The sequence below is a fragment of the Procambarus clarkii genome, chromosome 63 (assembly GCF_040958095.1).
Source record: "Procambarus clarkii isolate CNS0578487 chromosome 63, FALCON_Pclarkii_2.0, whole genome shotgun sequence".
Classification (NCBI taxonomy): domain Eukaryota; kingdom Metazoa; phylum Arthropoda; class Malacostraca; order Decapoda; family Cambaridae; genus Procambarus; species Procambarus clarkii.
The window spans coordinates 13,637,298-13,652,123 of record NC_091212.1 but is presented as its reverse complement, the minus strand read 5'-3'; the positions used below and the strand labels follow the sequence as shown (position 1 = coordinate 13,652,123).

Here is a 14,826-nt window from a genome sequence, read left to right as displayed (position 1 = left end):
AAGCAGCATATGACAAAGATTATTGAAAAGACAAGACACCATGAGCATAGCTCTTATCTTATAACTACACTTAAGTAATTACACTTAGAAATTACACACACACATGTGCTCACTGAGTGGCTCCCAGAACTGAAGAACAAGAGCTACGAGGCGAGGTTAGAGGCATTAATATGCCACAACTAGAAGATAGAAGAAAAAGAGGCACTATGATCACTACGAACTGTACAAGATAGTAACAGGAACCAATAAAATTGATAGGGAAGACTTCCTGAGACCTGGAACTTCGAGAACAAGAAGTCATAGATTTAAACTAACTAAACAAAGTTGCCAAAGTAATATAAGAAAATTCACTTTTGTAAATAGAGTGGTAGACGGTTGGAACAAGTTAGGTGAAAAGGTGGTGGAGGCCAAAACCAGCATTACTGTACTTTCAAAGAATTATATGACAAAGAGTGCTGGGAAAACGGGACACCACAAGCGGAGTTCTCATCCTGTAACTACACTTAGGTAATTACACACACACAGACTGAGCACTCACACGTTCTTGAACACATCATCAGCGGTTCAAGCAAACAATAATGGAAAGTATTTTAATATACCAGTACCTAACTAAACACTGAAATAAACATAAATTTTGTGCATTTCATTTCAAGGAAAAACAAAATTTATGTTATATCACTAGATGAGTACAAGAGAATTAACTCACACGTGTTCACTTCGGCCATAACACACACACATATTACAGAGCAGAGTGAACATCCTAAAACCTGGTGGTTATCTAAGTTGTTAATACTGTACAGTTATCAGACTTATGTTTTACGATCAATGTCGAAAATATTTACATTTATGGGAGTACCTATAGGCAGATATAGCCTAGAATGTCATTAATCAATCAACTAACTTACGAACAAATATTCATCACTGGTTATATGACTGCATATTCGATGATATATTCGATCCAAAATACAATACTGTACAGTATGTTGCAATAACATGCTGCCATAATTTTGATGACTGAATTTATACTTTCTATTGTGACAAAAATGAGTTCCTCAGAAGTGTCCTATTTTATTACAGCATTCCTATGTAATACATTTTCATTGATAAGCCACAAATTTTTTGTGTGAATTTTCTTTGAAAGCACAGATGCCTATTTTTATTTTTCCAAATTTTAAATCAGATGTAACTAAACATTTTCCTATCACATATAAAAATCATATACCGGTATGTATTGAATATAAAAAGCCAAGTTTTCTCAAAATAAAGCTAAAAAATTATTAAACTGCATGCATGTTCTTCACTGGATACCAGAGTAAACACACACAATCAGGAAAATTATCTTTTAACATGTAATCACAACAGATTTAACCAAGTTTAGTATTGATGATTACCTGTTGCATTTTCTCAAAGTCTAGACATGGGCGGTGCATCTGGTGAGGGCGAGGCGTGTGCCTGTGTCTCTTGCGAGGGGATGCTGCCCTAGCGCCCCCCTCCGCCCTGGGAGTCCCACCCTCACTACAACCAGCACCCCCTGGTGACCCACTAGTCTCTCCTGCTCCACCTGAAGACAATAAGCCCTCCCTCCCACTGCTCGCTAGGCTGAGCATCTTGGTGGGTGGAGAGACAGAGCGTAAGGGCTTGTGAGCCTCAAGGGGTGGGGAGGTTCTGAACTGGACGGGTGGGCGTGACCCAGTGGTCAATACGCATACTTCCTCGTCACTGCTTCCTGAAAATTTAAGTAATAAAAAAAATAAAAAAAATGTATAAACAGAAAATGAAATCTTAATACAAACTACTGTACCAGTATTTGTTCATGATACAGTTGAAAATAGGATTCTGTGGTGGTTTAAAATCTGAAAATATACTGTATTTGTACTACATAAGTAATATTCTATCATATTAGTTAATTTTTATCAGACAATACTGTACTTATAACAGTCCTCTCCTAGAAAACAGCCTAAAAGCAGTTCCTAATTTTGTTAACTAATGCAATGTTACTGTGAAATGCCAGAAAAAAAGTATTCTTGATCTTAAATATACACGTTATGATTATATGTTTACCTGAGTCTGTTAGAGAGAGCCTGGCTACTTGTGACCATTTTCGCTTCTCTGGGGGCCCTGTTTCCCGAGACCAAGAACCTGTGAGTGTTTCCAGCTCTTCTTCAGATGAATGGTGCTCAACAGGATCACATGCATCACAGTCACTTACAAATGCAGAATCCAAGAAGGGTTCAATAGGGGACTCTAAGGCAGGTGACTCTCTAGGTGGGTCTGGGGTTCGTAGAGATGGATGTGGGTGACGTGGTGTGCGTGCCCTCCTCGCAGGGTGTGGGTGATGACTGTGATGTAGGTGATGGTGGTGATGATGGTGGTGATGATGAAGATGTGGATGGTGATAGGGACCTGTAGATGAAGGGCCAGCAGAGGGAGGGATGGTAGATGGTGGGGGCATGTCGGGTGCATCGCCAGCCATTGGGAGGTCATCACAGGTGAGCGTGTCGGTGCTGGTCTGGCTTGTGGGGCGTGATCTCACGCTGCACCCACTAGACACCTCGCTCGACATTTCGCTGCCTGTTAAAAAAAAGCAGAATGGTAACATGATTGAGCCACTGTTATTTGTTACATGTTAAAGAGTTTGCTATTACAGCCTAAATATACAGTACTATTAGAGAGAGTAAAAACGAGATTTTGAATATTGTTTTACCCATTTGATTACAGAAAAATTTCTTAATATAAACATTCTTCTTCCTTGGCTAATTAATGATCACTCTTATAATCCCATACAACTAAGTACAGTATCTTCTTGAGATTATCTTGAGATGACTTCAGGGCATTTTTTTAGTGTACCTGCAACCCGGTCCTCGACCAGGCCTCCACCCCCAGGAAGCAGCCCGTGACAGCTGTCTAACATCCAGGTACCTATTTTACTGCTAGGTAACAGGGGCATAGGGTGAAAGAAACTCTGCCCATTGTTTCTCGCCGGCGCCTGGGATCGAACCCGGGACCACAAGATCACAAGTCCAGTGTGCTGTCCACTCAGCCGACCGGCTCCCATCATCGGTCTCCCACCAGTATGAACACAAGATTGCTGAAGTAATGGAGACAGTTAACTATCAACATTACTTCAACAATCATGCAAAAAATGTAAAAAGTAGTGTTGCATCGGGTCTTTTCGTAAGAGCATTGCGAATCTGTAATCCTCAGTGGTTAAACACTGAAATTAATAAATTATCCACTCAACTCAATAAAGTAGTACAAGTATACCCCAGCTGGTTCCTGGGTGAAGCCTTAAAAGTTGCCAAAGGAAATTACTACCAGACTGACAAATATTCATCACTGGTTATATAACTGCATATTCGATGATATATTCGATCCAGGCAGCAGGAGATTACTATTACGAACAGCTTGGTCATTCCATGTACGTAGCTCCAACTTAGAGTACATCGCTAAGAACATCAGCCGAATGGGAAAAAAATTATTCCTTTTCAGTTACCGAAATAAAGATGGAAATGAATTATTAAACATTTATCAGAAGAAAGATCTTGAGGTTATCTTGAGATGATTTCGGGGCTTTAGTGTCCCCGCGGCCCGGTCCTCGACCAGGCCTCCACCCCCAGGAAGCAGCCCGGGACAGCTGACTAACTCCCAGGTACCTATTTTACTGCTAGGTAACAGGGGGCATAGGGTGAAAGAAACTCTGCCCATTGTTTCTCGCCGGCGCCCGGGATCGAACCCGGGACCACAGGATCACAAGTCCAGCATGCTGTCCGCTCGGCCGACCGGCTCCCTGATAGATAGAGCTGAGTGGGTTAGAGTTTATAGGATTCCTTGTGGTGATAATAAATTGTGCTGTAATAAAGTTTATTATGGCCAAACAGGCAGGAATCTAAAAACTCGCATAACTGAACACCAGTGGTCTGTTAGATATGGGCAAGAAAGCTCAGCTTTATATAAACATGTGAGACTGATCACAAAATTATATGGGATAATTCTTGTATAATTTATACCCAACACTGTGGCCTAAAAAGAAAAATAATACAATCTACTCTTATGAACAATAATCCAAATTGTAATATCTCCTCAGGGCAGTGGTTACCAGAGCTGTTGAGAGATTATGTAACAAGGAGGTTATTACCCAATGCATACCTAGTTATTACCTACTGTATACACCTCTGCCCAGGACACCTGACTTGATGCCATAAAAGCAGCATCAGTCATCATTCTTGCTCACTGCTGAAGAGGATCCCGGGTTCGGATCGAAACACAGTATACAGTCTATATGTTCTCATGTTTTCAAAATAGTTGGTTTAATATATATATGCGGAAAATCCACAGAGAAATGGGAAAGAGAGATGAACGTTTCGGCCGATCTGGGCCTTTATCAACACCCTTTGTCAACGTCAGGTGAGAACACCTGACTTGTCAGTCAGGTGTTCTCACCTGACAACACCTGACTGAGTCAGGTGTTGACAAAGGCCCAGATCGGCCAAAACGTTCATCTCTCTTTCCCATTTCTCTGTGGATTTTCCGCATACAAATGATCAGTGTTTAGTGATCGTCAATTGCATGCATATTATATATATATATATATATATATATATATATATATATATATATATATATATATATATATATATATATATATATATATATATATATATATATATATATAAACAATCTTTGGACAACACCCACCAGTGGGACTCGAACCCAGAAAGCACAACTACCTTCCAGTAGCTGGCATAACTAGTATGCTTTAACCCACTACGCCATCAGACCTTACAAAAAGAAGTAGATAGTTCGAGATATATATATCTCAAACATCTCTACCTCCCGAAGGCACCAGATGAGTGAGGGGTCAGTCTGCAATTTTCGTCAAGCCACTGTCAATGTGAGAGAACTCGTGTCCAGCTTATAAGCCTATACTTGCATAAACCACAAGTGAAGATAAACAATCTTTGGACAACACCCACCAGTGGGACTCGAACCCAGAAAGCACAACTACCTTCCAGTAGCTGGCATAACTAGTATGCTTTAACCCACTACGCCATCAGACCTTACAAAAAGAAGTAGATAGTTCGAGATATATATATCTCAAACATCTCTACCTCCCGAAGGCACCAGATGAGTGAGGGGTCAGTCTGCAATTTTCGTCAAGCCACTGTCAATGTGAGAGAACTCGTGTCCAGCTTATAAGCCTATACTTGCATAAACCACAAGTGAAGATAAACAATCTTTGGACAACACCCACCAGTGGGACTCGAACCCAGAAAGCACAACTACCTTCCAGTAGCTGGCATAACTAGTATGCTTTAACCCACTACGCCATCAGACCTTACAAAAAGAAGTAGATAGTTCGAGATATATATATCTCAAACATCTCTACCTCCCGAAGGCACCAGATGAGTGAGGGGTCAGTCTGCAATTTTCGTCAAGCCACTGTCAATGTGAGAGAACTCGTGTCCAGCTTATAAGCCTATACTTGCATAAACCACAAGTGAAGATAAACAATCTTTGGACAACACCCACCAGTGGGACTCGAACCCAGAAAGCACAACTACCTTCCAGTAGCTGGCATAACTAGTATGCTTTAACCCACTACGCCATCAGACCTTACAAAAAGAAGTAGATAGTTCGAGATATATATATCTCAAACATCTCTACCTCCCGAAGGCACCAGATGAGTGAGGGGTCAGTCTGCAATTTTCGTCAAGCCACTGTCAATGTGAGAGAACTCGTGTCCAGCTTATAAGCCTATACTTGCATAAACCACAAGTGAAGATAAACAATCTTTGGACAACACCCACCAGTGGGACTCGAACCCAGAAAGCACAACTACCTTCCAGTAGCTGGCATAACTAGTATGCTTTAACCCACTACGCCATCAGACCTTACAAAAAGAAGTAGATAGTTCGAGATATATATATCTCAAACATCTCTACCTCCCGAAGGCACCAGATGAGTGAGGGGTCAGTCTGCAATTTTCGTCAAGCCACTGTCAATGTGAGAGAACTCGTGTCCAGCTTATAAGCCTATACTTGCATAAACCACAAGTGAAGATAAACAATCTTTGGACAACACCCACCAGTGGGACTCGAACCCAGAAAGCACAACTACCTTCCAGTAGCTGGCATAACTAGTATGCTTTAACCCACTACGCCATCAGACCTTACAAAAAGAAGTAGATAGTTCGAGATATATATATCTCAAACATCTCTACCTCCCGAAGGCACCAGATGAGTGAGGGGTCAGTCTGCAATTTTCGTCAAGCCACTGTCAATGTGAGAGAACTCGTGTCCAGCTTATAAGCCTATACTTGCATAAACCACAAGTGAAGATAAACAATCTTTGGACAACACCCACCAGTGGGACTCGAACCCAGAAAGCACAACTACCTTCCAGTAGCTGGCATAACTAGTATGCTTTAACCCACTACGCCATCAGACCTTACAAAAAGAAGTAGATAGTTCGAGATATATATATCTCAAACATCTCTACCTCCCGAAGGCACCAGATGAGTGAGGGGTCAGTCTGCAATTTTCGTCAAGCCACTGTCAATGTGAGAGAACTCGTGTCCAGCTTATAAGCCTATACTTGCATAAACCACAAGTGAAGATAAACAATCTTTGGACAACACCCACCAGTGGGACTCGAACCCAGAAAGCACAACTACCTTCCAGTAGCTGGCATAACTAGTATGCTTTAACCCACTACGCCATCAGACCTTACAAAAAGAAGTAGATAGTTCGAGATATATATATCTCAAACATCTCTACCTCCCGAAGGCACCAGATGAGTGAGGGGTCAGTCTGCAATTTTCGTCAAGCCACTGTCAATGTGAGAGAACTCGTGTCCAGCTTATAAGCCTATACTTGCATAAACCACAAGTGAAGATAAACAATCTTTGGACAACACCCACCAGTGGGACTCGAACCCAGAAAGCACAACTACCTTCCAGTAGCTGGCATAACTAGTATGCTTTAACCCACTACGCCATCAGACCTTACAAAAAGAAGTAGATAGTTCGAGATATATATATCTCAAACATCTCTACCTCCCGAAGGCACCAGATGAGTGAGGGGTCAGTCTGCAATTTTCGTCAAGCCACTGTCAATGTGAGAGAACTCGTGTCCAGCTTATAAGCCTATACTTGCATAAACCACAAGTGAAGATAAACAATCTTTGGACAACACCCACCAGTGGGACTCGAACCCAGAAAGCACAACTACCTTCCAGTAGCTGGCATAACTAGTATGCTTTAACCCACTACGCCATCAGACCTTACAAAAAGAAGTAGATAGTTCGAGATATATATATCTCAAACATCTCTACCTCCCGAAGGCACCAGATGAGTGAGGGGTCAGTCTGCAATTTTCGTCAAGCCACTGTCAATGTGAGAGAACTCGTGTCCAGCTTATAAGCCTATACTTGCATAAACCACAAGTGAAGATAAACAATCTTTGGACAACACCCACCAGTGGGACTCGAACCCAGAAAGCACAACTACCTTCCAGTAGCTGGCATAACTAGTATGCTTTAACCCACTACGCCATCAGACCTTACAAAAAGAAGTAGATAGTTCGAGATATATATATCTCAAACATCTCTACCTCCCGAAGGCACCAGATGAGTGAGGGGTCAGTCTGCAATTTTCGTCCTCTCAATGTGAGTTGAGTTCTCTCACATTGACAGTGGCTTGACGAAAATTGCAGACTGACCCCTCACTCATCTGGTGCCTTCGGGAGGTAGAGATGTTTGAGATATATATATCTCGAACTATCTACTTCTTTTTGTAAGGTCTGATGGCGTAGTGGGTTAAAGCATACTAGTTATGCCAGCTACTGGAAGGTAGTTGTGCTTTCTGGGTTCGAGTCCCACTGGTGGGTGTTGTCCAAAGATTGTTTATCTTCACTTGTGGTTTATGCAAGTATAGGCTTATAAGCTGGACACGAGTTCTCTCACATTGACAGTGGCTTGACGAAAATTGCAGACTGACCCCTCACTCATCTGGTGCCTTCGGGAGGTAGAGATGTTTGAGATATATATATCTCGAACTATCTACTTCTTTTTGTAAGGTCTGATGGCGTAGTGGGTTAAAGCATACTAGTTATGCCAGCTACTGGAAGGTAGTTGTGCTTTCTGGGTTCGAGTCCCACTGGTGGGTGTTGTCCAAAGATTGTTTATCTTCACTTGTGGTTTATGCAAGTATAGGCTTATAAGCTGGACACGAGTTCTCTCACATTGACAGTGGCTTGACGAAAATTGCAGACTGACCCCTCACTCATCTGGTGCCTTCGGGAGGTAGAGATGTTTGAGATATATATATCTCGAACTATCTACTTCTTTTTGTAAGGTCTGATGGCGTAGTGGGTTAAAGCATACTAGTTATGCCAGCTACTGGAAGGTAGTTGTGCTTTCTGGGTTCGAGTCCCACTGGTGGGTGTTGTCCAAAGATTGTTTATCTTCACTTGTGGTTTATGCAAGTATAGGCTTATAAGCTGGACACGAGTTCTCTCACATTGACAGTGGCTTGACGAAAATTGCAGACTGACCCCTCACTCATCTGGTGCCTTCGGGAGGTAGAGATGTTTGAGATATATATATCTCGAACTATCTACTTCTTTTTGTAAGGTCTGATGGCGTAGTGGGTTAAAGCATACTAGTTATGCCAGCTACTGGAAGGTAGTTGTGCTTTCTGGGTTCGAGTCCCACTGGTGGGTGTTGTCCAAAGATTGTTTATCTTCACTTGTGGTTTATGCAAGTATAGGCTTATAAGCTGGACACGAGTTCTCTCACATTGACAGTGGCTTGACGAAAATTGCAGACTGACCCCTCACTCATCTGGTGCCTTCGGGAGGTAGAGATGTTTGAGATATATATATCTCGAACTATCTACTTCTTTTTGTAAGGTCTGATGGCGTAGTGGGTTAAAGCATACTAGTTATGCCAGCTACTGGAAGGTAGTTGTGCTTTCTGGGTTCGAGTCCCACTGGTGGGTGTTGTCCAAAGATTGTTTATCTTCACTTGTGGTTTATGCAAGTATAGGCTTATAAGCTGGACACGAGTTCTCTCACATTGACAGTGGCTTGACGAAAATTGCAGACTGACCCCTCACTCATCTGGTGCCTTCGGGAGGTAGAGATGTTTGAGATATATATATCTCGAACTATCTACTTCTTTTTGTAAGGTCTGATGGCGTAGTGGGTTAAAGCATACTAGTTATGCCAGCTACTGGAAGGTAGTTGTGCTTTCTGGGTTCGAGTCCCACTGGTGGGTGTTGTCCAAAGATTGTTTATCTTCACTTGTGGTTTATGCAAGTATAGGCTTATAAGCTGGACACGAGTTCTCTCACATTGACAGTGGCTTGACGAAAATTGCAGACTGACCCCTCACTCATCTGGTGCCTTCGGGAGGTAGAGATGTTTGAGATATATATATCTCGAACTATCTACTTCTTTTTGTAAGGTCTGATGGCGTAGTGGGTTAAAGCATACTAGTTATGCCAGCTACTGGAAGGTAGTTGTGCTTTCTGGGTTCGAGTCCCACTGGTGGGTGTTGTCCAAAGATTGTTTATCTTCACTTGTGGTTTATGCAAGTATAGGCTTATATATATATATATATATATATATATATATATAAAAACTGAAAACTCCACACCCCAGAAGGATTTGAACCCAGACAGCCAGGAGCACTATGCACCTTGGCATACCTGGTACCTAAACTACTAGACCACATGACTGTACAAAAATCTTGGTAGGCGTGAGACTATTTATCCAAGATCCGACAGCGCTCGGTGGTCAACTCGGGCATAGATATTTCATCAAATCGCCTCACTTTGTGGGGCCACGTGAGCAACACCTCCCTTCAACCCTATGCACGGACTGCTTCAACCACTTTCTGCAATTTCCTCCTGTGCTTAAATTACCATAAGCTGTATTTTTGTACTATTACATTTGTTAACTATCTCTACTCATGTGCACCTCAATGCTTCCTGCTTACATAGGTGCACAGTTTAGAGATTAAATTGCACCCAGTCTCCTTTGCATTCAATATAGTGTCATTACTGTCTCATTTGTGATTTCTTTCTACTGTAGTTACATTTATCTGATGTAGAATGCAAAGTTTACGGTCTTTATGCGCCCTGGTGAGGCCACTCCAGATCGACAACTAGAGCGCAACTCCATAGTCTCCTAAGACTGATGGATGCCTACTACCAGAATAAGATACTGTGACAAACACAGGTGTTACAAAGGTGTATTCTAATTTCTAATTAGTGTAAAAACAAGATTAAACAACACAATCATTGGTAAAACAAAACAAATCAGTGCAGAAAAAAAGGTCAAAATTCATTTTGGGTGAAATTTATGTGACCAAAATGCATAACACTGCATGGTAAATATTCGTATTTGTTGTAATCATGAAGCAATTTTATCCATTTGGAACACATGTAGCCTACTGCAGCACAAAGTTACCTGAACCTTTTTTGTATATAATGATTCAAAACTATCTTTTTTATACATACTACAGTATCTAAAAATCTTTTTAAATTAATATTTATGAGGTACTGTATACAGTATAGGAAAAGAGCTTACACTTTTTCATTATAGAAGCATAATAAAATGGAGAAAACTAAAGAAAATAAAATACAGTACACCATACTTTTAAGTCACTTGGGCCATATGTTCTATCAGAAAAGAGTATCTAAAACAAAAAGAAATCTAAAATATTTTTTTACTGGGAACATTTATATTTGTATTTATTTTAATGGCACAGCAAGAAAGATTCTATTCTTACTAGGATAGTGAATATCAAAATTTCAAACATCTGGCTGCATTCTGACCACTTTCAGCCTAGGGAAAAGGCTGAAAAATCTTTTGACGCAGCCAAAAGATTTACCTCCGCGTAAACTAAACATAATACTGTACAGGTACTAACAAGAATACAAAAGGTTGAAGTATAATTTGCAAGTATGAAGTGACTATTCAAATTTAATGACACCATGGATGGGATAATTTAAAAAAGGATGAGATATTATCCCACCCATGGTGTGATTATTATGAAGGATGAGGTATGTTGACCAGACCACACACTAGAAGGTGAAGGGACGACGACATTTCGGTCTGTCCTGGACCATTCTCAAGTCGATTGTGAGAGAATGGTCCAGGACGGACCGAAACGTCGTCGTCCCTTCACCTTCTAGTGTGTGGTCTGGTCAACATACTTTAGCCACGTTATTGTGACTCATCGCTTGCATGAAGGATGAGATAATTAAGGATAATATCACAAAAGGGTGAGAGATTTAAACAATGAATGGAATACTTACACAACAGCTGGAATAATATCACAAAGGACGAGATACCAGCACTTATTTACACTGACTCGGATAATTGAACAAAGGATGAGATAATTACACTGTGGATTGGATAAGTCCACAAAGGACAAGATAATTATACCATGGATGGGTTAAGCTGATTGGACAAATGTCACCAGAAAAATTGCATGCAAGGAGGAAGCAGAAGCAGAATAAATACACTGAAGCCTAAGAGCATACTGTATTTAGTAACTAATACAGTATATTGAGCATACAGTATAAGCAAATACAAACTAATTCAATTGTTTTTATGTATGTTACCATACGTAAGAAAAACAGGGATGTATGATGCTGTTTGATAAGAATAGCAGATGGGAAAAAGGGAATAAAATACATTAAATGGGGCTATACAACAGCAAAAAGCTGAGAAACATGCACAGCAGAAGCGAGTGATTGGGAAGCTTAAACAACTTAACAACTAATACATTTAGCGATGGACTTCCATGCAACTTTTATAATGTTATGCTGTACAAAAATAATATTTTATTTACTCAATGCACATGATCCCTGAATTGTAGTTTATTTTAAGCAACCGATATCCCTTTACACTTATTCTCACATTCATTCCTCGGTTTTGTTTATAATGATGAAATTTTAGAGTCTAATCCCTCGGTATTTTGGAAACTGCACGACTAAGCAATCCCTTCTGTTCTACAGCACAGTACTTGAGTACAGTATTAGGTGTACTCGGCAACCCCAAAAATTAAATGACAAAAATGCACATTAATATCAAGTATGCCTAAAATGCTGCCTGTGATTAGTGACTTTATAAAACATAGAAATACTTATTATGAAATCAGTGTAATCAGATCCTTTGTAATACTTATAAATAACACATTACTGTACGGTTATTATTCTTTGTTCAGCAGCCCCACTTCCGATTCAACTTTGTTTTCACTCAATCAATTTTCATTTAATATGAATTGTAATGTTATGTATTATTTATAACACTGTACAGGCAGCAAATATACCTGGGCCACAAGGACATTGATCCCCGGAACCATCGCAAGGTAGTAACATCGTAATCTTTACAGAACTTAGTAGAATTATTATAATTCATATGCCTTAGTTTCATAACTTAAACTGATTATTTGTCAATCTCTACCTTCAATTTTATTCAAGATGATTTCAAAATTGCTAAAGAATTTGTATACTAGTAATTAACAAATTTTGTAATGCACCTTCACTATTCAACATTCTCTAGTCAACCACTTCAGATGTAGTGTACTGGTACGTAAAGAACTGCATTTATTGCATTTTATGTTTGCAGTTTATTTCAGATATCCATCCTAATTAGCATCTATTGATGTACAATATTTATCCAACACCTAGCCCACATGATCAGTGGTCATTATATACATTATACAATATGTACCGGTACTTTATATTCATTATTCACTCATGATTTCTATGCTCACGCGCACATGAGAACTATTACACTGAATACACTGTTCCTTGATTCGAATTAAACTTTTGAATACTGTACATACGATTCATGTTATGCAAGTAGTGTAATCATAGCATTTTCACAACAAAGTAAACTCAATATTGAAGTTAATTTAGTACACTAAAAGCTGTATACCTACTTTGAAAATGTGTACACATAATAACATTCAGATATTTATATATGTAAGTTAAATATATTGGGTTTCAGGCACAAAGTAAATCAGTCGACTTACTAATCAAGCAACTAAAAAACATGCATCACCTTACAATATACAAATGATCAGCCAATCCAAAGAGCAAAGTGAAATAATCAGGTATTATGCTCCTGAGTAATGGCTGCAACAGTGTTCATTATCCAGGCTTATTCTCAGATAATGAGCCTTATGCACCATCCAACAAAGGTTCAGAATCACCGATCACCTCACTAGGGAAGGAAGATGTTGTGCTCATAACCAGGAATGCTGCAGTGGGGTTCTTGGTGCAGGATCATGGTTGCGGGAATCACAGTGTTGAGGGTTGACATGGAGCAGGACATACCAGGCTCGGGCTCGGGGTCGTCGTAAGGCTGCTCGTCATCAGACTCGGTGCCAGAGTCACGGTCCTCACTGCCAACCTGCACATTAAAACAAAATTCATTGATTCCACCTTCAGTCAAAAAAATTGAGACTGCCAACCTGCACATTAAAACAAAATTCCTTGATTCCCCCCTTCAGTCAAAAAATTGAGACTGCCAACCTGCACATTAAAACAAAATTCATTGATTTCCACCTTCAGTCAAAAAAATTGAGACTGCCAACCTGTACATTAAAACAAATTCCTTGATTTCCCCCTTCAGTCAAAAAATTGAGACTGCCAACCTGTACATTAAAACAAAATTCCTTGATTTCCACCTTCAGTCAAAAAATTGAGACAACATCTCAATGTTGAATTACACTCGGCCCCAGGTCCAGACTCATGGAATTCAATATTTATAAAGAAATGCAAAGTGCCGGTAGCACAGGCACTCAGTATAGTGTGGAGGAAGAGCTTGGACACGGGGGAGATACCAGATGCACTTAAAGTAGCAGACATAGCCCCTCTACACAAGGGAGGGAGCAAAGCATTGGCAAAAAATTATAGACCAGTTGCACTAACATCGCACATCATAAAAGTATTTGAGAGAGTGATTAGGAGTCAGGTCACCAATTTCATGGAGACCAATGACCTTCACAACCCAGGCCAACATGGATTTCGAGCGGGAAAATCGTGCCTCTCACAGCTACTTGAGCACTACGACAATGTCACTGAGGCATTAGAAGAGAAACAGAATGCTGATGTGATATACACGGACTTCGCAAAGGCTTTCGATAAATGTGACCATGGCGTGATAGCACACAAAATGAAGTCAATGGGAATAACCGGTAAAGTAGGACGCTGGATACTCAGTTTTCTGTCAAACAGGACTCAGCGAGTAACTGTCAACCATATAAAATCTAGTACAAGTGCAGTGAAAAGCTCTGTACCTCAGGGTACAGTCCTTGCACCGCTGCTTTTCCTTATTCTCATATCAGATATAGACAAAAATACAAGTCACAGCTTCGTATCATCCTTTGCAGATGACACAAAAATCAGTATGAAAATTACCTCGGCTGAGGACATTGAAAAACTTCAAGCTGATATTAATAAAGTTTTCGACTGGGCATCAGAAAATAACATGATGTTTAACAGTGATAAATTCCAGGTACTCAGGTACGGTAAAAATGAGGACCTTAAACATAATACAGAGTACAAAACACAATCAAATGTACCCATAGTAGGAAAACAGCATGTAATGGATTTGGGAATAATAATGTCTGACGACCTAACGTTTAAGGAGCATAACCAAGCAAATATTGCGACAGCCAGAAAAATGATAGGATGGATTACGAGAACTTTCAAATCCAGGGATCCCATCACAATGGTTGTACTCTTCAAGTCACTTGTGTTGTCCCGTCTTGAGTACTGCTCAGTACTGTACTCACTTCCCCCTT

General features: G+C 40.3%; 1 protein-coding gene across 4 annotated transcripts in view; it reads right to left on the bottom strand.

Annotated features, from left to right (window-relative positions):
• Reph (Regulator of eph expression) overlaps positions 1–14,826 on the bottom strand; it is a 124,808-nt gene that overhangs the window by 18,334 nt on the left and 91,648 nt on the right. For 2 of the 4 annotated variants that reach the window (XM_069308740.1, XM_045760677.2), the window contains exons 2-4: positions 13,238–13,430; positions 2,062–2,571; positions 1,392–1,726 (exon numbers count right to left, since the gene is read on the bottom strand). In XM_069308740.1, the coding sequence (XP_069164841.1) occupies positions 1,392–1,726; positions 2,062–2,563 (837 nt within the window). In that variant the 5' untranslated portion in view covers positions 2,564–2,571; positions 13,238–13,430. The remainder of the gene's footprint in view (positions 1–1,391; positions 1,727–2,061; positions 2,572–13,237; positions 13,431–14,826) is intronic. The other 2 variants (XM_069308741.1, XM_045760676.2) reach the window with 1 other exon arrangement.